The 27,959-nt window shown below is 37.5% G+C and overlaps 2 protein-coding genes across 2 annotated transcripts in view; both read right to left on the reverse strand.

Moving 5' to 3' along the window:
- Positions 1-5,031: 5,031 nt before the first annotated feature.
- On the reverse strand, positions 5,032-8,548 carry LOC119628937 (uncharacterized protein K02A2.6-like). Its single transcript, XM_062670281.1, has 5 exons — positions 7,393-8,548; positions 6,775-7,257; positions 6,401-6,438; positions 5,382-5,609; positions 5,032-5,157 (listed from the first exon to the last, which is right to left on the reverse strand). Exons 1-5 carry the CDS (start codon positions 8,546-8,548, stop codon positions 5,032-5,034), a joined length of 2,031 nt encoding a protein of 676 aa, XP_062526265.1.
- A 2,498-nt stretch (positions 8,549-11,046) lies between these two features.
- The window catches only part of LOC101737031 (acid sphingomyelinase-like phosphodiesterase 3a), a 72,163-nt gene continuing 55,250 nt past the window's right edge, over positions 11,047-27,959 (reverse strand). Inside the window, exons 2-10 of the mRNA XM_038012978.2 lie at positions 23,480-23,623; positions 19,633-19,698; positions 18,242-18,395; positions 17,620-17,825; positions 16,808-16,974; positions 14,801-14,999; positions 14,278-14,387; positions 13,417-13,589; positions 11,047-12,391 (exon numbers count right to left, since the gene is read on the reverse strand). Of these exons, the coding sequence (XP_037868906.1) occupies positions 12,181-12,391; positions 13,417-13,589; positions 14,278-14,387; positions 14,801-14,999; positions 16,808-16,974; positions 17,620-17,825; positions 18,242-18,395; positions 19,633-19,698; positions 23,480-23,549 (1,356 nt within the window). The 5' untranslated portion in view covers positions 23,550-23,623 and the 3' untranslated portion in view covers positions 11,047-12,180. The remainder of the gene's footprint in view (positions 12,392-13,416; positions 13,590-14,277; positions 14,388-14,800; positions 15,000-16,807; positions 16,975-17,619; positions 17,826-18,241; positions 18,396-19,632; positions 19,699-23,479; positions 23,624-27,959) is intronic.

Here is a 27,959-nt window from a genome sequence, read left to right on the forward strand (position 1 = left end):
CGCACTGGTAGGTACCACCACCCTGCCTATTTCTGCCGTGGAGCAGTAATGCGTTTCGGTTTGAAAGGTGGGGCAGCCGTTGTAACTTTATTGAAATCGTAGAACTCATATCGCAAGGTCGGAGGCGGCATTTACGTTGTAGATGTCTATGGGCTCCAGTAACCTCTTAACATCAGGTGAGCCATGAGCTCGTCCACCCATCTAAGCAGTAAAAAAGACTGTCAACCAGTCAAGACTGGTGGCGGTGGATCGGTAAAAATGCGACGACCGGTACGTCTATGAACCGATGTAGTAGCAAAATATTTTCGACGCCGCTATACTGTCTATATAATCCTTTTGAACATAATTTAATGATAAACAGACAAGTGTATGGCCATTCTGTTAGTAGTCATCGACCAACAGAAGTAAGCTAATGCTAGAGGCAAAGCTAAACAGCGTCTTATGTTTATCTTCACGCTTTCTTTGAAGAAGACAATGTAACACTAAACTGAACTGCAATAAACTAAAGCACTGCGAAAGAAAGGCTATTTTAATACTGGATAGTACATGATAAAATCATTCTCTAAGGATGCGTTACAGATAAATGCCGTGGTCCTAAAAAGTTTTTTTTTTTTTTTTTCTCTATATTTATCTGCCATCGGCTCTATAGCCATAATCAGATGTGTTCCAAGAAGTTCGGTCCTAAATAGTAGGTATAAACTCTGTTCAGATGGTCTTGGTGATAAAAAGAAGATGGTGTGATTAACTCGAACAATTCCTAAAAAAATATGCAATATTCGATTATCGACTTTCAGTTGTTTTTTTTATTTACCTTAGACAAGTAAGATGGATATTTTGAAAATTAGAGTTATTTTTTTTTTCTTTAATAAGAGTTCCGACGTGGACCTATCGCTGAAAAAAAAAAACGCAATATCAATGTTGCGTTTGGAGAGGGGACTGCTAATTAACGCACCGTGTGATTTTTGTTTAAACGCTTTTGTGATGGAAATTTTCATTTGAAGAACGAACCACGTAGAAGACCGTGAATGACAATGAATTGAAGGAGATGGTGGAAGCCGACCCGAGCCAAACTACTTACTACATTAATAAAATAAAAAATTAAGAAAAATTGGTGCCTCATGATTTGACTAATCTGCAGAAACAAACGCGTATTAAAGTTGTGTTGCCTTGTTGAATCGATACAGAAATGAAGGAATATTGATCGAATTGTGTCGTGTGATGAATAGTGAATTCTTTACGATAACCGTAAGCAAAAAATGCAATGGCTGCCCCCAGGTGAAACGCCGCAACAGTGTCTTAAAGCAAAGCTTACCAATAAAAAGGTAATGGTAATCGTTTAGTGGTCTCAGCATGGTGTTATTCACTATAGCTTTCTCCGATCTGATCAAGCAATAATATCAGATGTCTACTGTGCCGAACTCCGAACAATGAAAGCAAAACTTGCAGTGAAACAGCCCCGACTCATGAATCAATCTTCACCATTATTGCTCCATGATAACGCGAGAACTCATATAGCACGAGAAACCGTTTTATCTCTACAGGGGCTGCAATTAGAAACCATTCGTCACCTTCCATATTCGCCAGACCTTGCTCCAATAGACTATCATTTTTTCGTGATTTGAACAATTTTATACGTGATAAAAAGTTTTCTTCCCAGGAGGCAGTACAAAATGCTTGCACACAGTTTGTAGAATCTAGATCACCAGAGTTCTATCGCAAAGGTATAAATGACCTTCCTATTAGATGGCAGCAATGTATAGATAATAATGGTAGATATTTTAATTAAATAAGTCTGTTAAATGAAAAAAAAAACGAATTTCAATTTTCAGTAAAAATTAGCAAAATCGTGTTTTAACCCCTAATATTTGGCGGATCATATTATGAACTCATAAATATGCAAGATGCTCAGTATACGCCATATGCGCGATCCAAATTTTGTTGACTTGTTTCTATTTAGTGATATCAGACACTACACAGTACTAGGAAACTTTAAATGGTAACAATAAAATAAAATTAATGACCATTCTGTTTTTCGTTCCGATCCCACTAAATCTTTAGTTGGATATAACGAAACAAAATATGGTTTGAGTTTAGAACAACATCTGAAAAATAAGAACGAACAAATGTTTTAAAAAAAAAAAGAAAAGAAGTTAAAGATTCACCTGCGAAATCTGTGATTATAGACGTAAGTAAGTCTTTGGCAACAGAATCATAATAATGTACAAACTTATAATTTCAATAAGTTATAGTCGAATTTCGACTACCTGGACACCACTAGTGTATCTAAAAACGCTTAAATCCTATTCTAAAACCCCAGGGCTCTTTACTCGACAAAGCCACAATTCACACGGAGAATACAATAGACGCCCAAAAGTGACGCCATTCAATCTCCCTCTTAACCCGTAAATGCTCACTAGCATTTTAGCACTTTTCTACGCGAACTTAACCCTTCTGCCATACTAAAAAGTATTCATAAGACATAAAACTACGTATTCATGCCCGTTACAACTTGATCTCCGAGCGTGTAGTAGGTAAATGCGTGGTTGGGTCTTGCGATTTGGGAACTTGGCGGCCTTGCTGAAAAAGGTACAGGGTGACCCATTTTTCTCGCTCATTTTAAGGGTGGCCACAGATTAGCAACACTACGGTGCGTTTTGGAAGTACATTCATGTTATGAGTGGGGTATTCATGCCGGATTTCGATATTATTCAAATATCCAATGGATGGATAACGTTCGGAATTTTTAAGGAGGAATGCAAGAGAATAAGGTTTACTACGTAACAAGGGGAAGTAAAGGGGTATTCGATGTCTGATCTTTATCTTTGAAATGTGAGTATAACGAATAGGGTTGCCTTTGATAATAGGGCTGTTGTTTCGTGAAGAATGCTTCCGTAACTAGAGCGGTTTTTTGTTTCAATATAACTTCCATAACATTTTAGCTAAGATGACATTTTTATGTTCTTAAACGATAATAAACCAATGTTGTAATGGACACTAGTTTATTTTAGTTCATTAGTTTATGTAATCTGTTACATAATGTTCGTCAACATGGATTGATATCAAAAAGATTAAAATATTAATAAATAAAACATTGTTAAATGTGTTTTTTTCCTCTCAATAACTTTATGAAATATATTTAGTATTTGAGTTCCACTGTTATTTTCACGTATTTTTCTGTTATCCACATTTACACAAAAAAAAAGATGTGTGGTGTCGTGGGACATCGGATAAGAACGAAGTTCCTTATTATAAAAATATTAATTTTAAGTTCTATTCGAGGTATAAAGAAAATAATTATTCGGGTATACATTTTTCATATAATTTGTTTATTGATAAAAAAAAACCTACTTTACAAAGTTATCAACTTTATTTTATTCACAATGATTTATAAAAGACGTATAATAAAAAAATATGTTGTTTTTGTACGTTATTACAAAGTTAAGTCGTATAATAAAAATCTTACGTTACGGACGTTTCTCCCGGTTAGGATACCCCTCCGTATCGTCCCATAAGGAACTTCGTTCCAAAAAAAAACTTGAATCCACTTAAAGTATGGACTCGTGGACACCCTAAAGTGAATATGGCCGTCGACGCTTCTCAATTTTATTTTGTATTACATATACGAATGAATCAGCTTACGTTTCATAGACTGTTGATTGGTTAGCGGAGCATTTGATCATCACTACGTGTATGCCGCCACTCACCTTGAGACATAAGGTCTAATCTCAATTTTATGGTAAAAGACGGTCTTTCAAACCAGAATAGGTTTTTTTTATTGCTTTGTTGGGTGGACAAGCTCACAGCCCACCTGGTGTTAAGTGGTTACTGGAGTCCATAGACATCTACAACGTAAATGCGCCACCCACCTTGAGATATTAGCTCTAAGGTCTCAGTATAGTTACAACGGCTGCCCCACCCATCAAACCGTAACGCATTACTGCTTCACGGTAGAAATAGGCAGGATGTTGGTAACTATCCGCTCAGACTCACAAGAGGTCCTACCACCAGTTAATACGTGACTGCTTCGCCGCAGAAATAGACAATACGCGTTATTATTTTTGTGGGCTTGATTTTTATTACACAATGGAATCGAAAGTCGTTCGTGAGCACGTGTTCAAGACGTATTTCATTAGAATATTCGGTGTCTGCTTACGGGATGTGAACAAGAGCATGATCGCATAGTTCTATAGGAGTACATTGGATACCCTGTTCTTTAGGCTGGTACTTTAACTCCCTATGTAACTGTTGTGTTAGCGTGTATGGGGACAAGTGATACTCAAGACGGCCAGTGACACACTAACATTTATTACAAACATAACATTTCCTCCCTTATCAGTTCAAGACACATTAACTATTAAGACACATTAACACTATTAAGACAAACAAAATTACAAGCTACACATTTAATAAAACTGTCTATAATTAACCCTAGGACGGTTACGTTTAGGAAACCTGGGCTCCCTAATATTTTGGGGCTCCAAGCTCGCCTCCTCTGCCTCGAAGAACAGATCCCCTTCTTCAGAGTCTTCAGACTGCGCGGGTCGACGCACTCCTCGCGTGACAGTTACGTGACTCGGTTCCGGTGACTCCCGATTCGGCTGATTGTCACATGCACTAGAGATTCCAGTGCGGCCGCTCTCCTCTTCCCTCTCCTCAGTTGCACTCCCTTCGTCATGTGTGTGAGGTCCGATGCCGCTACTATCATCACAAGGCGACGACATCATCCCTGTTGCCGGACTAGCAACGGTTGGAGCAATAGAACCGCTCAAGTCATCCGCCCAGGTTTGACTGGCACCACATTTGGTTTTGCACGAAAACAGCTGTTCAGAGTGCCTCTTGAGTTGTATTGAAGATTTAAAGTCTTTTACAATGTATACGTTTTTACCAATTCTCTTTAATATCACACCTTTACACCACGTATATTTATTATTAACAAGATATTTTTTGTACATAATTACTTGGCCTATCTCAAAATTTCTGACTTTCCCTCCTTTTGTTTTACTTTGCGTACACTGTTTAGATAAAACATAATCAGTCAACGAAGCAGATGAAGGCGACGGTGGCGAACGCGGGTTCATTAAATCTAAACGTGAACGTAATTTGCGACCAAACACTAACTGTGCCGGAGACATTCCTGTTGTCGAGTGAACCGAGTTTCTATAATCGAAAACGTATTTGTATAGTCGCAGTTTGTTTTCCCTAGCATTTGTACTACTCAACAAACAAGTTTTGATACCCCTTTTTACTATTTTCACATAAGCTTCGGCTTGTCCGTTGCTTGCCGGATGGTATGCCGGCGAAGTAATATGAGATATACCGTTTAGTGTACAAAAATTAAGAAACTCCTGAGAACAAAAATTAGTACCGTTATCCGTAACTACCGTATGAGGCAATCCGTATCTGGACATGTACTCATACATTCTTTCAATGACCGCACTAGTAGTTGTGGAAGCCATCTCGTACACCTCAAGCCACTTGGAGTACGCGTCTACTAGGACCAGGTACATCCGACCATTCAGCGGACCTAGAAAGTCTAAGTGTACACGGTAAAAGGGTTGTGGGGGGTATTCCCACGGGCACACCGGAGTGCGCGGCGGAGTCGGTCGTAGCTGCATACACACCTCACATGAGCTAATCATATTTTCTAAGGCGTCGTCTAAGCCTGGAAACCAACATCGAGATCGAGCTTCAGCCTTTGTTTTAACTATGCCCATGTGTGAGGTATGCAACTCTGTTAAAATACGGTGACGCAAACTTCCTGGTATCACCACTTTATAACCCCTCATAACGCAACCATTTTCAACGGACAGTTGCAATCTACATAAGTAGTAAGGCTTAACTTCTGCGTTAATAATTTTTTTAGGCCATCCGTTTTGAATATATTTGATGACTTCACGTAATATGCTATCATTGCTGGTTGCGTTACGTAATTCAGTCACCGATATCGGGAGTGCGCCTTGCACTACGAAGCAAACATAAGAGGCGCTGTCGAACGCATCGACATCGACCGCTCCCGCTCCGCGCCTGGTCCCCCGCCTCGACCACCGCACGCGCCCGCGCCGGCCGGTAGACTCGCACGAGACAGATAGTCCGCACTATTATCTGCACTCTTCACGTACTCGATTACATAATTATAACCACTAAGAAAAATTGCATATCTTTGAAGTCTGTTTGCCGAGACTTCTGGGATGCCTCGTTGTGGGCCAAATATTGAGAGCAGCGGTTTGTGGTCCGTCCTTAGTATAAATGGATTTGACCTGCCGTACAAATATTGATGAAATCGACGAACACCAAATATAATCGCGGTTGCTTCCTTTTGGATTTGTGAGTACCTTTTCTCGGCGTCGTTGAGCGTGCGCGAAGCGAAAGAGATAGGTTTTTCCTGGCCATCGGAACTCACCTGTGATAGAATAGCACCTAATCCATTGGGCGACGCGTCTACAGTGAGAATTATATTTGCATTAGGATTAAAATGGGCCAATACATTATCGGATGCTAACATTTTTTTTATTTCATTAAACGCCTTATCATGTAACTTAGACCAACGCCACTTTGTTTCTTTTTTTAAAAGTTCGTATAATGGTCCGAGAATACAAGATGCATTCGGTACAAAATTCCTATAATAATTTACTAAGCCTAAGAAAGATCGTAGTTGACTAACATTCGTAGGCGCCGGTGCCTTTAATATTGCTTTTATTTTATCGGGTGATTTCCTTAGCCCCTCTTTATTAATGGTAGACCCTAAATAATTAATTTCATCTTGAAAGAACTGACATTTAGACTTTTGTAGAACAAATCCTGCGTCTTGCAACCGTTGTAGGACCTGATGCAATCTCTCAAGATGTTCAGAGTCATTGCGACCCGTTATGAGCACATCGTCCAATAAACACAGCGTGCCGTCCAGGCCCGCTAGCACTGTATCCATGGCTCGCTGGAAAATTGATGGCCCACTAGCTAACCCGAACACCAAACGCGTATACGCGAAGATCCCTTTATGCGTATTGATACAAGTTAACTTTTGGGATTCTTCATCCAGACAAAACTGACCGTAGGCCATAGACAAATCTAATTTAGTAAATTTCTGGCCCCCGTATAGTTTAGAAAACAACTCGTTTACGGTAGGCAACGGATACTGTTCTACAACTAATTGCTTGTTTATAGTAACAGAGTAGTCCGCGCAGATACGGACCGAACCGTCACGTTTCAGTACCGGGACTATTGGTGACGCGTAGTCGGAATGCTCGACTGGTCGGAGTACTCCCAGTCCCACCAAACGGTTTATCTCTTTTTCCACTTTTTCACGCAGAGCAAATGCGACCGGCCGTGGTTTAAAAAATATAGGATGAGCACTTTCTTTTAATTTCAAATTAACTTTATATTTGTTGAATTTACCTAGCTTGTCCGAGAACACGGCGGGATATTGTTCCTGTATTAATTTCAACGTGTCACGGGTAGTGGCACATTTATATACGGGCGCTAGCTGCAGTTCAAATTGTGCGATGAAGTCGCGGCCCAGTAAAGGCGGTCCGCCATCGCGCACCACGTACACGTCGAGCTGGCGCGTGCGACCCCGCCACTCCACTAACAACTGAGCGCGACCGGCGCAACCTAACACGTCACCCGAGTAACTTAATAACTTCTTATTTGTGCTAAATAAGGGAATGTTTTTAAAATGTTCGTTATATGTATCTACGGACATAACGGTAACAGCTGACCCACTATCAATCTCAAAGTTCATTCTGATACCATTGACACACACGGCTTCGATTAATGGTTCACCTCGCAAAGATCGAATGTTACAAATTTTACCGTCGTCACCGTCACCTTCATCGTTCTCCTCCGTTACAACATAATTGATTCTTTTGCACATTCTACGCAAATGTCCTTTTTTGTTGCACTTCCTACAAGTGTAACTCGCAAAACGACACTCCGCGGCTTTGTGATTCGAATAACCACACACGGAACACTTCACTTTTGCACTTTGAGGTACACTAGTCGGAGAACGTTTGCCTATTTTGTACAGCTCTGTAACGACAGTCTCGGCAGCAGCGCTTGCAGCAGCAGCCGCGCGGGCGCTGCGCAAGCTCTCGGTCAGCTCCACAGCCCTGGCGAAGGTCAGCCCGGCCAGCTCCTGCACGTACATTTTTTCTTTCTCCACGCCCGGCAGCATACCCATAATGAATCGATCTCTTAATGCTTCTTCTACATTGCTGAAGTTACACTGAGAAGTGAGACCTCGTAACCTCGCAGCCCACTGTGATGGTGTCTCCTGGGGTAGTTGTGTGGCGGCATAAAAATGATGACGCTCGCCAAATCCCACTGATTTTGGAGTGAAATGATTGTCCAAGGCACTAACTATATCTTCGTATGGTACTTCTTGAACTTCTTTAGGCAGCACGAGATCAGCTGCCAGTTTGTAGGTAGATTCGCTGAGTGTGCTAAGCAATATGGCCCGTCTTTTGACTCCTGCTGGATCTTTCACCACGTTAATATCGTTTGCGATGAACCACTGTGTGAGTCTGCATCTCCAAGTCTTCCAAGTTTGCATGTTATGATCGAAATTACTTAAATTTCCGAAAGACATTATTTTTTATTTTTTGGTGTGGGTACCTCGTCGCCAATGTTGTGTTAGCGTGTATGGGGACAAGTGATACTCAAGACGGCCAGTGACACACTAACAGTAACAGTTGTCCCGACCCCTTAATTAATACGACAGCTTAGCGTCAGATTTAGTAAATATAGTGCAACCAACCCGCGTGGGTTCACAATACAACATACCGCCTTTTTTACATGATGCTCTCCGTTCCTTCGCAACGAAATTCATAAGCCCCTGTTTATTTAGAAATACCGATGCCTGTTAGAGGATTTTAACATCGACATAGCTGTATCACGCGAATAAAGCGTGCGTCAGAATATCATAAACTTTCCACTATATGACTTCGCAGAGTACTTTTTTTTTTTTTTTTTTTTTTATTGCTTAGATGGGTGGACGAGCTCACAGCCCACCTGGTGTTAAGTGGTTACTGGAGCCCATAGACATCTACAACGTAAATGCGCCACCCACCTCGAGATATAAGTTCTAAGATCTCAGGTATAGTTACAACGGCTACCGCACCCTTCGAACCGAAACGCATTACTGCTTCACGGCGGAAATAGACGGGGTGGTGGTACCTACCCGTGCGGACTCACAAGAGGTCCTACCACCAGTGATTACGCAAATTATAATTTTGCGGGTTTGATTTTTATTACACGATGTTATTCCTTCACCGTGGAAGTCAATCGTGAACATTTGTTGAGTACGTATTTCATTAGAAAAATTGGTACCCGCCTGCGGGATTCGAACACCGGTGCATCGCTTCAACACGAATGCACCGGACGTCTTATCCGTTAGGCCACGACGACTTTACTTGGGTTTTTTAGATACATTGCTCGAAAAGAGGGCTACGATCTCAAATGCCTGATGATGACAGACAAGATAGAAGGAAAACGTCCCAGAGGACGCATCTTCGATCTTCTTTTTTTTACTGGTGGTAGGACCTCTTGTGAGTCCGCGCGGGTAGGTACCACCGCCCTGCCTATTTCTGCCGTGAAGCAGTAATGCGTTCCGGTCTGAAGGGTGGGGCAGCCGTTGTAACTATACTTGAGACCTTAGAGCTTATATCTCAAGGTGGGTGGTGCATTTACGTTGTAAATGTCTATGGGCTCTAGTAACCACTTAACACCAGGTGGGCTGTGAGCTCGTCCAACCATCTAAGCAATAAAAAAAAACAACGATACCTACAACCAAGATTTTCAAATTACTATCAAGTAATCGCTTTTGACGCCTATAAAGGTCCAAAGGCCCATGCTTATGAAATGTATATTGAGAAACTAAAACTTGCTTACATAATATAGTCAGTCAAAAGAAAATCTCAATCCTCCAAAGTATTCTTAAAGCAGTTTCTAATAAACAATAAAATTTCCAAGGCTATATATATCTCACGACAAAGTTTTTTTTTGTCAGTAATTGTTAAATTTTCGGATAATTTACTTCACAAAAGAATATAACTCTCCTTAATTTCTTCCTACTAACAATAACTCAGGGAGATTTTTTATTATTTTCTTTCATTCTTCGTACCAAAAGCCCTTAAAAGCTTGTCCTAATTTATTGTTTATATCGAAAGCGCTTTTGTGCGAGATATTCGAGCTTTTAACACGACGACATATAGCTATTGTTTTGTTCATTCCTGAGAAATTTCAGCGGTCCGTAGTTTATTGATAAATAAACTTATCAATTGGTTTGACAGTTTTTCTGCGGGTACAATCATCTCGTTATTTTTTAGATGATTAATTACTATCAAACTGGTCCAGCATCAGATATATCAAACTCAAATTAATACACATTCCGATATCGGTATTAGAATTGATATTTTCGTTGTCATTAGAGAGGAAGTTATTTTTCCCAATCTGCCCTATTTATCTGATGTAAGCTTTGAATGGTCAAAAGTTTTAGTGGTTTCTGTAAGGAAGGGCTCTCTAATTGGACTCCAGATGAAGAATGCCGACCATTCCTACGACTACTTCGAAGCATCCTCTCCTCATCTTACCTTTCACTTTTAATAAGCGTTCACTCTGATACAAATGAGACTACAACCTCATTCATAAAGGTGGACAACGAACGGACGGATGAGTACGAAATTTTCCTCACTTATAGAAAATAGAGAAGAGTGCAGAATATTAAAATATTTTTTTAGTTAAGCATAAAAAATACATTAAATCAATAAAAAAAACATTACACCCACTACCATGTATTTTCCACAACACATTTAAATATACTATTTGTTTATTGTCAAACTTTTGTTATTGCTTGTAGTCTGTGGTCAAATTGAGAATAGATGAATATTGTTTGTCTCTGATATTATTTTTCTGTATATTATCTGTACGTATAATAATATTTGACAATAGAACCATAATAATGTTCAAACTTATAATTTAAATTACCTAGTTAAAGTCGAATTTCGACTACTGGGAGACCACTAATTATTTTATAATAAAACAACATAACAATTACGATTCAATGTATTTATTCACTTACATAAAATTTTCATCAGTTCATTTATTATTTACATACAAAAATTTAATCATATCACAATCAAATCAGCGAGAAGAATCACATTAAATATTCACTAATTATCGTATTTTATTTATAGTTGAATTAAATTCTCATAGGCGAATTTCAACTAAAGACCGCAGACTTGCGACGGGTACAATGACCTCGAAAAAAGAAAATGTATAATCCCAGATAATTTAAATGAAAATGTTTTTTTTTTAAGGACGAAGTTTATGCAAAAACAATTTATTAATCTCGAAACTTCTTGAATCTCGACATCACACAATTCCATCCGGACCAAATTCCGGAAGAGTTTCCCATAAAAAGACCCTTGCATAATTTTCGTGTTTGACGAAAAACACGGAGGGACCAACATCATCATTGACATTATTGGTATTTTAACTAGTAGAATATGCAACTTTTAGATTCTATTAGTCGCCATCTTTGATTCCAGAACATTCGACAAAGAAGCAATTAGTAGAAATTCGTTCCTACGAAAATTATCTTACACAAAATGGAAACGTCAAAGTGTATCATACATTTAATGAGTATTAAAGCCTTTGGCTCAGAAAATGAAAAGTTTCTATACATTAATACATATATTTTTTTCTATAACTACAATGATGTACGTAAATGAAGCGAAATACCTTTGTAAGATATGTATTAAAATACCTACTGATGTAACGAACTAGGCTATATTAATACTGTTTAGTCAATATAAAACCAAAAACAATTTTTAGTCGACGAATTGTCATTGTTTTTGTGGGGGCAAGGGATGATGACTAGACAGCCCTGATAATAGAATAAGTTACTGTTACTGTCAATGTTATGTTAGATTCTAGACGTAGATACTGTTAGTAGATTATTGAAACTTATAATTTAAAAAAATCTTAACAATTTGAAAACTGCCACATTGAATTGATGTGAAAATTGCGAATACAGTTACTGCTCGACATACTCTAATAAACAGTTTTCATTAGCGTAAAAACGTAAAAATATGTCAAAGAACCCCCTAAATGATTACACATACAAAACCCTTAATACTTAATATTGGAACAGTCGCTATATACACACGATAAAGGTCCTTAAAGTTAAGACGACATAAAAATCAAAATCGCGTACAGAATAATGGCGGTTGTGTTTTGAGCTGCGCGTGATGCTAGTGCCGAGGCTGGATTCCGGACACACGATCGGAACTCGGAGTAATCGGCCCTCGTGACGGCGCAGTAGTGAACGTGGGCACACGACGCGTCACAGTCAGACGTGTCCGTCGAATGTCGCACGCGTAGTGCGGTTAAATACCTGTTTATAAAGGAAATCAAGGATTTTGTCAAAAGAACGGAAGAAAATGTTAAAATAAACACAATCGGAAGAAGTCTTTTTAGAAACACTATCAACTTATTCTTAATACAGTAAAAACTCCTTATTCGCGCTTCTGTCAGTCGGGTTTTCACTATTCGCGAATTAAAATAATTCGACCGAAGTCCTATGTTCGCGACTAAAGATTTTTTTATACATACATTTTGTACATAGACATTGATACAGTAAAAACTTCAATTTCGCGGTTCCTTCACTTGCCTTTTCACTATTCGCGAATAAAAAAAAAATCAACCTAAGTCCTATGTTCGCGGCTAAAGTTTTTTTTATTTGCAGATTTAATCGGTACATTGATAAAAATGATTCTAACATATAGGTATCATCAAGTTAATATCCTTTGTAAACTCGCTTTTCCAAATTCACGGTTTCTGTATTCGCAGCATATTCCGAGAACGTATAGCCCGCGAATAAAGAGCTTTATGCTTCTATTTAACAATCCTCAATTCATTTGTATTACTATGTTGGTGTGGGTTATATTTTAGAAGTGTCAATCGGGGAAATTATGATAGTGTTCCAAGCGTATTTTGATGGACTTTTATCGCTGGTTGAAATTGCAGCTTTATGCGTAATCGGAAAATAGAACTATTCCACTGCAAACACCATCTTTTTTGTTTACCCTTGACAAATGAACGAGCTCGCGATCAACCTGATTACCAGAGCCCGTATAATCCTGAATACGCTTCATGGCAACAACAGGTAAGTGGTATAATCATTCTGCTAGCATTAAATGTAGCCTAGTTTGGTTTTCTGGCGCTCCGAAGTGGGAAGGCGGTGGAAAACATTTTCATCCAGAGCCCCATTCGATAATTATCCAAAATCGGTAAGAGTAACTCTTAAGGGATAAAATTTTGGAAACACTTATGTATCTTGCTTTATAGCTTACTTTAGATATTTAAAGATGATCAGTTTGCGATTAACAGTAGACTTTGGTGTATCATTAAATTACTTACTTATTAAAAACGCTACGATCGTGATGACTCCGGATTTTCTCAGCCAAAGCGTGTAGAGACGCAGCATTTATCTCTCGCAGCCCGTAGTATTGTGTTAGATTGTATTCTATAGACCAATGGATTTCACCTTTCGGGTTGGTCACGTCCAAATAATATTGGGTGTAGTCTAAGACCTGTTGCGAGAGAAAAAAAATTGTTGAGCTTTCAACAGCCAAGATATATTGTTTTTTAGTGTATTTTAGTGACGTGTATCGTTAAACAAGTCTTTTGATCAATGTCTACAGTGAAACCAATAAGTAGCAAACCATGGAACGCAACTCCCACTAACCGTTCTGAAGAACAAAAAAGTTCAAATAATCCCGTTTTCACCAACGCACCTCTCGCCTCTGATACTAATTTTAATAATTCTATGGGGAACTGTCGCCTTATGGGTTCATGAACAGTTTAATTTTCAACTCTTTGATTCTCTTCCAGTGCTTTCTTCTTCAAACGAGTTTTGAAAAGAATCCTTAACGGTAGCTTTGCTGTACCCCTGATGTTACTGATATCCTTATGCTACTTATCATATGTTGGTTTTTTTTATTGCTAAGATAGATGGACTAGTTCATGGTCCGCCTGATGTGAAGTGGTTACCGAAGTCCATACACATCCACCGCCTTAATGCTGCCGCCCAACTTGACACATTAGCTCCAAGTCTCAGTTTTTACACCCTTCAAATCGAAACGCATTACTGTTTCAAGGCAGAAATAGGCAAGGTGGTGGTATCCTCCTGTCCAAGCTCGCAAGAAGCCCTACCACCAGTATAAACCCGATCTCTCTACTTTAAAAAAAACATTTCTACTTATATGTATGAAAACTTACTTTTCCAGTGTTAATCTCAAACTTGTAAAGTCTCAAACCGGGATTGGTAACGCTGCCCGCACCTCTCGGAGTCAACGAAGGAGCCAAAAGTGCCCATGAAACCGGATGACCTAAAAGTTTTAAACGAATGTAATAAATGTAAAAGAAAAAAATATACACAAACATGAAATATGAAATAGTTCTTGCAAAGACGGAGCTCTATAGATTTAAATTAAATATGTCTAAAACAATTTTTTATTGGATAAAATAATGGATCCGGATCCAAAGTTGAGGTATTTGCTATCTGGATCTATTTGTTATGTAATGCTAGCTGTAGTATTGCATTGGCCTTCTGGCTGAGCCTTTGCTCGCCCACCTGTCCTGGTGAAACTGGAAAGGCCTCCGGGCCACCGGTAAGTCATCAATCATAAAAAAAATAATGTTGCATTGGATTTTGGTACCAAAAATATAGGAAGTTTTTCTTTTCTATTTAATTGTAAATATTGTATTTTTTTACTTTTTTATATAATATATAAAACCTTACCTTCATTATAAATCAGTCTAAACGTATCAGAGTGGCGATGCCCGTAAAATTGTCCAGCGATTACATCGCTAAACGATCGAATTATGTGTAAGAGTCTGGCATTAGCAGACGGAGACAATTCACCACCACCAGAAGCCGACGAGCTGCCGGCGTTGTGTCTGTCTTCGACTCCTGGACCGGCGTGGGCAACTATGTACACCTTCGAGAAAAACATTATCATTTAAAAAAAAATATTTTGTCTGAAAAAAGGCTTTATTATTATTACAGTCAAAATCTGTTATAACGACATCGAAGGGACTGCTCATATTCAGTCGTAAAAACCGATAGTCGTAACAACCGGTGATGTTTAATGTGTATCGTGCAAGTACAAACAAATCGATATGGAATTATTGGAAAAATATATTTATATAATACGCGATTTTTCTTCAATATTAATTTGTTTTATTTTTCTTTGCGACATTTTGAAAGTTTCACGAATAACTCCACAAAGTTTTGGTGCGTCTTGTGTATAGATAAGTAACAAACTAACTGAAGAGATATGAAGAAGCGGGCTTTGACTACCGCATGCACGTGTTTTGTTTCTAAGAATCAGAAAAGACCCTACACTAAACTAAATCCTATTGTTTTCTTTCCTGATTTTAAAAGCCATTGAAGTCAAATGTGGATACCTATTCAAATTGTTTACAATACAGCTTAGCCGGTCGTTCTAACAGATCTAATTCTCCGAAATATTAGTTAAATGTGGTCGTTTTATGAGGTATGTCGTTATTACCAATGTCGTAGAAAGCAATATTTTTAATAAGGCGGTCATATGGCATTCAGCCGGGCCTTTGTTCTAGGTTATTATAACCGGCATGTTGTATTAAACGATGTCGCAGTAAACGGTTTTGACTGTATTTACATCTGTAAGTAGATTACATATCCCAGAATCGCATTATATTTCCGAAGCAGTATCAGTACGGGTAAACACCACCGATTTGTTTTCAAAAACATTAAAAACACATTGCCTTACAGAGGATAAGCGTGAAAGCCGATAAAAAATGGGAACGTTCTTGAGATTTTACACGTGCAAATAATGTCGTTGTGGCCTAAAGGATAAGTCGGCCAGTGTACTTGTATCAAACGATCCGACTAAGCCGGAGCTCAAATCTCTCAGAGCTATAGAACCTATTTTCCTAATTAAATACGAACATGAGTAATGTTCACGAATAATTTTCACCCAAAAAAAGCGTTATTCTACAGAATTGTGGCCATTTACGTGGTGTTTTCTAAAATCTTCGTCCGTAACCATTTAACACCAAGTGAGCCGTGAGCTCGTCCAACTATGTAAACAACAACAAAATCAATATATTTTTGACAAGCTCACTGTTTACTTCATTTTAACAGATAAGATTTCAACTTATACCAGATTGTAAGATCTCCTATTATCCCTATTTATAAGCAGATTAAATTGTTAAATTTATTTCTGTAGTCTTTTAAGAATGGTTTTATTTTATTTTGAGGAAAAAATCAGGGCTTACTTGAGCTTAGGAACGCCTAAGCCCTAATATATATTTATCACGATTTGAATTTTGAATCTTTGAATTTTTTAACAATTTTTGATTATTTTTTTCTTTCAATGTATTTCAACTAAATAGGCAGTCAATGGCAGTCGAAGACTATTCTTAAATATCTCACAATAATCTCATTATATTAAATTCGACCACTAATGAGAGTAGTGTGTACAAATAAGAAACGAACAAACAAAAAAAAGTACAATTGGCGGTCTTATCGCTAAGAGCGATTTCTTCCAGACAACCATCAGGTGGACAAGAATCATTTGGAAATGAATTACGCGCGGTGTACCATTCCAGTGAAATACATATACATATATGTACACATACATATACACATACATACACACATACATATCTCCGTAAATATACATACAATTAATACACAAAGTTATATAATATAATAATATTTTTTTGAAATTTGAAGAACATTTTATTTGAAAATTATAATTACCATTTCGCTTTTCTTTCTAGCTGTACTGAGTACTTGATTTAACCACTCCCACTGAGCTCGTCCCACATTAGGTCCGTCAGTTCTTGCTGCTCCACCGGCCCAAAGAACACTGTTCAGAACTATGATCCTGAGCTTACTGTGTGACTGCTCAATAGTGTAGTATCCTCCTAAAATAAATCCAATCCAATCAAGTCCTCCAACTCAGATAAAATTTATTAATTTACACGAAAATAAATGTTTGTATTAGACTAACAAAAAAAAATTGCTTAGACGGGTGGACGAGCTCACGGCCCACCTGCTGTTGAGTGATTACCGGAGCCCATAGAAATCTACAACGTAAATGCCGCCACCCACCTTGAGGCATGAGTTTTAAGGTCTCACTTGTAACAGTACAACGGCTGCCCCGCCCCGCCCTTCAAATTGCATTACTGCTTCACGGCAGAAATAGGGTGGTGGTACTTACCCGTGCGGACTCAGAAGAGAAGAGCCGTTGTAACTATACTGAGATCTTAGAACTTATATCTCGAGGTGGGTGGCGCATCTACGCTGTAGATGTCTATGGGCTCCAGTAACCACTTAACACCAGGTGGGCTGTGAGCTCGTCCATCCACCTAAGCAATAAAATAAAAAAAATACGTCCTATCAGCAGTAATTACGCAAACTATAATTTTGCGGGTTTGATTTTTATTACACGATATTAGTACGATCGCATTAGCTTATATTATTATGTCGATGAAAAATCTATTTATAAATTAGTCTCAATTCAGTTTTTTATGTCACGCGTAATAATCATGCACGCTACGCCTACTCACCGATTTCAAAAGTTTGCAAAGCCTCTGTGGGTAGCCACTGCCTCCACATTTCGACAAGTTTGCGCGAGGGCGGTGGGTCATTGTGCCCCAGAGCAGGGAAAACGAATTGGCTACTAAAAGTTGTGCTCAATACATATGTTACATTTCTGACGGCTTCCAGTTTGATTTCGTCACTCAAGTGTTCCATGGATGATGATAATATATCCCTGCATGAATTAAAGACATATTCAGTTAAAACTAAAGTCGTACATAATTTGAAAGTTTATTATTTTAAAAGAAACTTGAGGGTTTTCCTTCTAGAGGTAGGTCAGAGAAAGTGAAAACTATTTTAATTTTTACATTAATATTTTTTTGTTATTCTAACCTTAGATAGAAGAAATAATGGCCGGTTTTATGTCGATGTTGGTCAAGTCACTATTTATAGTTTCTTCAAATCTGATTACATAAGAATTCAAATCTTCTGGTTAATAAATAACGACGGTCACTAGTGTATTTGTATATTTCCAAAAATGGACTCCAAAATTTTCAAATTTACTTTTCAATAGTATCATTTATGAATAATTTAGTTTTATTGCAGTAGAATCTATTTTTCGTATATATCTCTATATCTACCTATACTGACCCAGTCCATAACACGAATTCGAGGGTTTCAGGATGACGCTCGTGCATAAACGACGCGGCACTTTGAATCAAAGGCCAAGAACTGTCGCAGGTGTGGTCACGATGCCTCCCGTTCCGATGGCTGTGATCGCTGCTGCCCCTATTGTGTCTGCAACCTATAAATAACTAGCTGTACCCGTTCGCTTCGCTGGGCATTTAAAATTAATAGTACTATTTCTCACCCGACAAAGATTCTCATCATTAACGCCCCCGCAACTAGTATAGGGAGTCCAACACTCATATAAATATTAGCCTATCCATTAAGCACATGTATTTTCTACATGAATACCAAGTTTTAAGTCAATCGGATGCATGGTTCAGTAGTTATAACGGAGCATCCGTAAAAACCACTGTAGATTTATATATTAGTATAGATTAAATTTTCAAAAATTTTATTCGCTCAAATGGCCTAAAAAGTTATTTGATGCTTTAAAATCTGCAGAGGAGAGATAAATTTCCAATGATCAAAAATAACATGAGAAACTGAGATATTGAGAAGCTAATATCTAAAATTTTGTCGATGAACCAATGAATTGTGAAATTTTATATAAACTGTATAATCATATTTAAAACAAAAGGCCTTTATGGGTCGAAGTGTCAGGCAATTTCTTTCCTAAGTCCCTTGAATACAAGATCATATTTATAATGCAAAAACAATCCTTATTAGTTAGTTATAAATAAGGTGTAAGATTCTTTATACTTCCGCGAACGTACAATGAAACGCGAAAACAGATATTTTTTGTTTATGCTACATTGCCTGTTATGCAAAGTATGATTTTAAAACACTAATAGGTTTTTTGGAACGAAGTTTCTTATGGGATGATACGGTGGGGTATCCTAATCGGGAAAAAACCTCCAGTTTTAATTTCTTTATACCTCGAATAGAACTTAAAATTAATATTTTTATAATAAGCAACTTCGTTCCTATCCGGCGTCCCACGGCACCACACATCTTTTTTATTATAAATTTAAGCAGGTATTAGGCAGGTAGCTCTTTTTTGCAGTAGAATATTTGGAGTTGACTTTGGAAATTTTAAATTTATACTCACACATACACACTCTTCGGAAACTTAAACTAATTAATAATAAATCATAAATTCCGAATAAAAACCTTTACTTTGCCTATTACTTTAGACTTTTAACTTAAAAACGTACACATAGCTCAAACAGATTGATAAAAATACTATTTATGTTTAGTTCTGTTAATTAAAAAAAACACAATGAAATTATAATCAATCGTAGAATATTCTAAAACAAAGTCAGTTGAAAACAAGCACCATTCATTACTTAAACACGAAAATAATGTACAGCCGGAAAACAACATAAAATATGAAAAGCGACAAATATCTGTACCTCTATGAAACTCCGGGGAGTTGTGAAAGGGGTCGTAATGAAGATCTGTGATGTGCCAAAAGTAACCTGAAACAAAATATTAACATTGTACCTTACGTTATGAAGGTGTGGGGGATACTGGTAATGCGTAAGATAGTGATAATATTTCACATTACGTGGACCTTGTTTACGCCGGTTTTTTGGAACCTTTTGAAAAACGGCATCCACCCTTTTGAGATACGTTCGTCCCTTACTACGTATCCAAAAATGTTTTTTTTATGTTCAAACTAAAATGTAATATTATACTAGCTTTTGCCCGTGACTTCGTCCGCGTGGAATAGTTCACAAATAATGGTTTATTTTAGAACAAATTTGGTTAGCATAAAAAACGTTATAGTGAGCCAACCTTAACATAATTATAGACATGTGCTGTCGCGGACTTTTTTTAGATCTTTTAAAGAAGAACAATTCTGTTATACATAATTTTAGCGAAACTTTAACCGTTTCTGCAGCGCACGCAGCGGAAGCTCTCAAAAGGTAAAAATACGCCGATTTGGAAACATTATTTATTGGTGCTCCGCTTGTATTGGTCTTAGCGTGATGTTTATAGCCTATAGCCTTCCTCAATAAATAGGCTATCTAACGCTGATAGTTTCAAATCGGACCAGTAGTGCCTGAGATTAGCGCGTTCAAACAAACAAATTCTTCAGCTTTACAATATTAGTATAGATAATATTATGAATAGAGTTTTAACAGAATAGACTGTTATCGCCAAAGGCGCTTTGAACAAGACAACCTCTGGTTAAACTTGAGTTATTAAACAAAGAAAGCACGAGTAGTTGGCGTAACCTGTAAACGTCCGCTTTGAAATTATCCGAGTAATTTAGAATAGATCGATTAAGGCACCGAAAGTAAATAGGGCTGCCATAAAATTATTATTTAAGCTTACGAAACGTAAATTTCAAACTACAACATTTTAATTGTCTATGACCACGAAAGCCCAAAGTTAGAAATTATTAAAAATTAAATTCGTTCGATTTTAAAACGCTAAAGTGATTTAAGTTCAATTATGTTTATGGCTAGTGAATACTTAAGAAAATAATTTCTGTACCATGTAATTCGTAACAAATTCGTTATCTATCTATATCTATATGTCGTGGATAACGACTTTTAGTTGTCGTGGATAACGACTTTTAGTAATATTAAGACGGTGGTTTTGATTATTATTTTAAATGATGAAATGTTGTTTTGATAAATATCACAAAATGAAGGGTAGACTCCGTAACGCCACAGTATAAAATGGCGGTACGTGGACAGAGTCGTGGCATTCGTGTCAGACAGTGATTCCGTCCGTCTCAGCAGTGAGTCTCTGACGGTCAGTCAGTCAGTCAGTCGGTCTGTCGGTATGTGCAACGAAACTGTCGGTTTATTCTGTCATTGTGAAAGTTGTGTGTGTTGAGTTTCAATAATTATTATTGAAAAGTTTTATTGACTAAACTGAGTTCAATCGAATACGAGTGATGACGAACCTACCGCTCAGCCATCCCTGACGAGTGCCGACATATATATATAAAAATAAATTGCTGTTCGTTAGTCTCGCTAAAACTCGAGAACGGCTAGACCGATTTGGCTAATTTTGGTCTTGAATTATTTGTAGAAGTCCAGAGAAGGATGATAGAAATGTAAATAAATATGAAAATACTAGGAATTGAATAAAAATGCCCCATCGGCCGAATTCCTTTTCTTTGTTTTATGTTTATTTTATACAAAAGTTTAGGTCTTTTATTTATCGATTGAGGCACTACGAAGTCTGGTCAGCTAGTATTGAAATAAAATATTCTATGCTATCTCGTTGAATAAGTAATCTTAACAAAAATTTACATATATAACATTGTATAATATTGCTCGTACAACCTTTAATCTTTTCAGAAACCTTTTGAGAATAAACTATATCAACTCAATTGATCTAGTTTATTTACAGTTATACATATTTGACAGACATTTTTGATATTAAACTAGACTCCTAGATAACATTCACTTCTCTAAAATACTTTTCTGCCTATCCTCTATCTTTATCTATGCACCGTTAGGTTTCTGAGAGGAATTACATTATGTATTTAATAAATACCCAAGATACGTTAATAGACCCAAAGCTTGTGAAAATCTCTAGGGGATCAATTTACGAAACCAATTATCTACGTTGTAAAATAAACTGAACGCGAATTTAGATTTAGCCCTAGCTATAGATATATCTTAATGAATGACAGGTAGATTTTCAAAAAGTGATTACATTTAAGAAATTTAAATCACAACAAAAACCATAAAAATTAATATTTAAAAAAACAAGGCATTTTGGCCACTTCTATTTCGTGAATTGTTCACGTGTGGAAATTATTAGATACTGCCAAAATGACTTTGGTAAAAAAAAAAAAACTAATTACGTTCAAAGATTTAAATTAGCATGCCCAAGTTTTTGTAACCCTACGACGTTGCCAGAGATTCAATTTGGAACAAAAATAAACGGATTAATTACAATTAACGTAGTTAATCTTGGTTCGGACTCAAAGGAAACTGACCCTTTCGCGTCTACAATCCTGCAAAGCTTGGATTAAACGGATACCGTATTTGCAGTCAGATGTTTGTCATACGTAAAACAAGATACGACTAAGACGATTAAGTTCTATGAAACATATATTCTCAAGTAATATAAATAGTAAAGTTGTATTCTAAGTACACAATTTTGGATGAACTGGTTTGTTGAAGTTATCGTGATCCTCTTTACTTCACATGACTGTATCTACTGTTATTAAAGATCTATAAATATAAATTCCAAATCCAATTTACTTGAGTCACATACTTTCAAAATTTTTAGATACGCTTTTTCAAATGTCTCTGTACAGTCGGTCGCCGGTAGGTAGCGGCTTGGCTCTGCCCCTGGCATTGCTAAAGTCCATGGGCGACGGTAACCACTCACCATCAGGTGGGCCGTATGCTTGTCTGCCTACAAGGGCAATAAAAAAACGCCAGTAAAGCCCGTACTCAAGACGCTGCCTACCGTTGAATATTTATCACCTTCGTAAATAAGAAAAGCGGTCATGTCAATGACGGTAACAATTAAATAATCATGTCCCAAAAACGCACGCTCTTTCACGAAATATATACTTACGAAAACGACATTGAACATTTTTCATCATTATGGTCCCACTCCGGTTTCAATCACGGCGACCAAGATTTACTGTTTTTTTTTTTTTTGCCCTTGTAGGCAGACGAGCATACGGCCCACCTGATGGTGAGTGGTTACCGTCGCCCATGGACTTCAGCAATGCCAGGGGCAGAGCCAAGCCGCTGCCTACCGCTTAATACTCTCCACAAGCCTCGTTTGAAGATGGACATTGTTTAATAAGTTAAAAGCGAATTGCCGCTTCTCTTATGCGCTCTAATATGGCTATGGTAGTCTATCTTGTTCTTAAACGTGCGCAAACCAATGCTACACGTAAGAACACCATCCATGAAATTGCAAAAAATAAAAAAAAAAAAGGTGCCCGACTGGCATGAGACTCTCGGGTTGTCAGTTCCGGTATCGACCGGGGACGCGTGTATTCCGCTTCAAAGTCTGGCGCGCACTAACGGGGGTGCGAATGATGCAACAGATGCGCGGGCGCGGGTAGCGCGGGGTGGGTCGTCGCGACACGGACCTGAGTCACATTCCCTTTGGCTACTGTTGCCCCGCGAAACGGAACGCTGCGTTACAGTGGAAAAATTTTAATGGGTACCTTATTCAATGAATATTGTTTCATTTGATTTTCCTTCTTTTATCTTCAGCAACTATACCGATATAATGATTTTTATAATCGAAATGTTTACATACCGATTTTAGCATCTGTCAGATTAAGCCACAACAGGCTGGTGATGTAGAGGGCGAAGCTGCTTAAATTCATTTTACAGGATTACATGAAGTCCATTCTTCGTAAGCAGCTATTAATGTTTTGCTGTCCATTTTTCTTTACATAATCTGCAGAAGAAAATATAAATTGAATCCAACATACTATCATTTGTTATTCCAACGCATTTGTATTGGGCATTTTAATATATCATTTCATTCATAAATGCGTTTCATCCATAAATGCAGTAATGCGTTTCGGTTTGATGAGTGGGGCAGCCGTTGTAACTATACTAAGACCTTAGAACTCATATCTTAAGGTAGGTGGCGGTATGTACGTTGTAGATGTTTATGGGCTCCGGTAACCAATTAACATCAGGTGGGCCGTGAGCTCGTCGACCCATCTAAGCAATAATAATAATAATAAATGAGATTTCTGTAATCTGAGGTTTTTATTGCCACTGTAGGCAAATGAGCATATGGCCCACTGCTAAGGAGTCTCCACACACCTCCTTTGAAAAAGGATATATGGTTCATATTATGTTGATTGTTCCTGTATTTGAATGGTTTTACCACCATCGTTAGCCATCTGTCCCCTTTAGGTTGCAAGGCAATCTTACGCTACCGTTCCAAAAAAAATCTCTTGTTTTATTAGCTCCATAGCATATAAATGTCGGAAAAACACATTCGAGAAAACTAGGCTTTTAAGAGGTATTGGTAATTTTCGGTAGGCAGCGGCTTGGTTTCGCCCTTGGCATTGCTGAAGTCCATGGGCGACGGTAATCACTTACCATCAGATGTACCGTAAAATCGGAATTAAAAAAAAATGAATTATATTTTAAACTTTTGTCACTCAACAATTAACTGCGTAGAAAAACAGGAAAAGAAGGCTAAAATAATGAAATAAAAGCAATGCGTATCCTTAAAGTAAACACTTTGTAAAAACAATGATACAAATCAAAACAACCCCATCATTATATTCACAGAAATGAAAACTTGTCACAAAGAACAGGAATAAAGTAAAGAAAATAGATAACCACAAAGGGAAACTCGGTTTTGCCGTTTCTTAACCTTAGCAATAGTATAAGTATATTTAAGAGAAAAAGCGGTTTAAGTCAACATCTACACAGGCGAGTTTTCTTTTATTTATAAAGGAGACAGATTTAAAATAAGCGACCAAGACTCTTTGACGGTTCCCGATATAAATATTCCATTTCTTGTTTGACTGAATCGTGCGCTGTTTTGTTTTGCAATGTCTGAATCTGATTTGTCGGAGATGTTGGGAAGTTTAGTTGGTTTGTCGGTCTTTTGACAAAGTTTGCTCACGATTTTTAGACACTGAATGGTTATAACTTTTTGTTGATCAGATGATGATGATGATGATGATGATGATGATCGACACCTTTAATATCTGTCAAATCCTAAACGCCTTTGTCTAAGGTATTCGTGGGAGGGTATATTCAACGTCTAGTGGTAGGACTGACAAGAAATTGAGAGCAATTTCCTGTTAATCTTCCAACAAAATTCAAGATGGGTATTTTGAAGAAGGGATATTGAAGCACCTTTAATAATTACATATATGAAAGAGCTCACCTAGCACCGAAGAATTCATAATGTGAATTCCACCTCCAATCTTGAGTTGGAGGTCCCAATTTTATTGTGTACAGCTACAACATAGCTCAAACTCGATCAAACTCGAAGTGACAAGGTATGAAGAATAGACAGAATGGTAAAATCTACGCCTATAAGTTTACGATGTGCTTTACTACCAGACAATTTGATACATTATGTTGAACAAATCTGTCACTGACTGTCACTATATCAAATCCTTTGACATAATTTGATTAAAAACATTCATTCCCACATTTAGTACAAAACACTGCATGTCACGAGTGCACATCACTGAATCCTATCTTAAATCCTGAAGGACGTCGTCTCAGAACTACAGCTTAAAAGCTAACAAACTGACCCCTACCAGTTAGCCTTACTTCAAAAAGTTAATTAGTGTTTTGTAAACTGCGCCTTTGAGGCAACCGGGTCCAGTACAAATACAAAGTAATCTACAGTCTGCAAACACCGGCCGGCTGAGACCACTGATCTTAAATAGAACCCTCGAATTGAAGTTTCTTGTTAAGAATCCCGCTTGAAACAACTTCTGTTGGTAATCTTTTTAATACGAGGTTTTATTTTTATTTTTATTTAAGACTTGTAAGACAAACAATAATGTAAGAGTTGACGGGTTTTTTCCAGTATAATCGATTTAAAGGAAAATATAATGTTATAGATTAAAACTGAGAGCTTACGCTGTTTAATCAGAACCGATATTAAGGAATTTATCATTTAATCAATTTACTAGTAGGCTATCAAGTACTCGAAAATTCTAGAACATCCAATCACATACCAGCCCAACGGTAACTTATTACAGGGCTTGAAGTCAGGGCGGTAGTAGAAATAAGTACCGTATTTGACGTGACAACGTCTTACAATTCGATGGAGCCGGCTGCACGCACGAAAAAACATGACTCATGCGGCGTTACCTCGCTCTGAGGCGTTCCACGATCACGTGGCTAAACTGGCAATAAATTTCTCCAATAATTATTTGACGACAACAAAGACGCGATCATGCAACGCCGTCAATTCGAGTCTAATTTGTACATTGAAAACGTCATGAGACAAATTGAAGCGTCACGATAAATTCAATAGTGATTTCCATTTACCTCCTTCTCTATATCCATACAAAATATCTATCGTTCAACTATCGTCAGTAAACCGACTTTAGAGACCACCGATTTTTTTTATTAGCTAAGATGTCCTGAATGGAATTATTGTACCACTTTCAAGCCAGAATGTATATTTTTTTCATAATCAGACAAGTTAGTAACTTTTGCTAGACAGACAAGTTAACGGCCGTCTGGTGTAGTGGTAAGTGACATGCTGACTACACAAGGGGGTCGCGGGTTCGAATCCCGCCAAGGGAAGGTATTTGTATGATAAATATAAATGTCTTTTCCAGGGTTATGGATGTATCTTAAAATATATGAATGTGTATAATAAAAATCTTACATTTATTTCCGTTATCTGGTACCTGTAACACAAGTTCTTTACGAACTTATCACGGGACCAATTAACGTGGTGTGATTGTTAGTAAATATTTATTATTTATTATTATTATTTTGCTAAGAAACTAAATGTCTATACAGCTAATCATGCAGAAAATTATCTTTTACTATTATCATCTGAATAATAACTGATCTTATTATTATAACGATTTAATTCGAATAACATAGACTGATATCAGAGCTAAAGATTGGAGAGGCTTCTAAACATCCCCTGCTCTTACAAATATAAGCAACATAACACTTGGCCCCGAGTTCATTGACCACAAAACTACTGCTTCTATTAGCAGTAATTAAGCCATAAAATGCAACGACCCTAACAGTTCCTCAACGAGTTCCACCCTCGGTCGGACTAAACAAAACGTGGTCCTCGACCGCCACTCCGGACGGTCAGTTTGATGGACAAATGGGTACTCGAAACGGGTTGCTTGGACCACTAGACTTGGATGTGGTCTAAGTCAAGAAAAGGGGAGTTTTATAATTATTTTGTTTTGTTAATTATCAGAATAATGTATAGTAGGAATATCATGTATTAAATTATCTGTATAATATAATATTATGTATTCAATATATAATAGTTACAATAGTACACAATAGACCAGACATTATTTATATAAACAAAACCGACAACAAAACATACCTTATAGATGTAACAGTTCCCTCAGACTACAATATAGGAGCAAAAGAAATAGAAAAGCTAAGTAAATACCATGCACTCAAAACCGAAATAACCAGATCATGGAAAACACACACAGAATCAGTATCAATAGTAATAGGTGCAACCGGAGTAATGACCAAAAGCCTACAGAAATACATAGATAAATAGATGCAAACATCAACCCACACATCACGCAGAAACAAGCTGCCATACACACGGTCACCATCATCACGAAAGTCTTGGGAGATACGGTCTTCGTAGGAGGGGAAACTGAGTCACCCTTTCCCTGAGGGTCTAGGGGCGGGAGCTCAGTAAACCGAGCCTAGAGCTCGAGTAGAGGAACAATATTATAATATTAATAGTATTAAGGCGAACTTAAGCCATTCATGAATTTCGTTGCAACAAATCTCATAAAGTTAAATGAACTGATAAACAAAATAATATCATAGGATTAAGCAACATAGCGTTTTTTTAATTTTCCTCTAAATTCCGCTTTCGCTTATAACTTGGAGATTTCGCTTCGTCGATTTGTCGTTAAGTGAGATTGACGTATCGAGCAATGTATATATGTGAACATAAGCGACAGTGATTGGTAAACAATTGATGTTACTTTGTGTTTGCTTGGTTATATGTTATATTAATACGTGAAGCAAAAACTTTGTATCCCTTTTTACGAAAATTGCGCGAACGGAGG

Source organism: Bombyx mori, chromosome 9 (genome assembly GCF_030269925.1).
Source record: "Bombyx mori chromosome 9, ASM3026992v2".
Taxonomy (NCBI): Eukaryota; Metazoa; Arthropoda; class Insecta; order Lepidoptera; family Bombycidae; genus Bombyx; species Bombyx mori.

Excerpts from the sequence above, each read along its gene's own strand:
- LOC119628937 (XM_062670281.1), bottom strand. The coding sequence starts at position 8,548 with ATGCAAACTTGGAAGACTTGGAGATGCAGACTCACACAGTGGTTCATC. Across the intron at positions 7,258-7,392 it reads CGTGTTCTCGGACAAGCTAG|TACTCCGACCAGTCGAGCAT; the intron begins GTAAATTCAACA and ends TGGGACTGGGAG. Across the intron at positions 5,610-6,400 it reads TAGGTGCTATTCTATCACAG|CTACGACCGACTCCGCCGCG; the intron begins GTGAGTTCCGAT and ends GTGTGTATGCAG.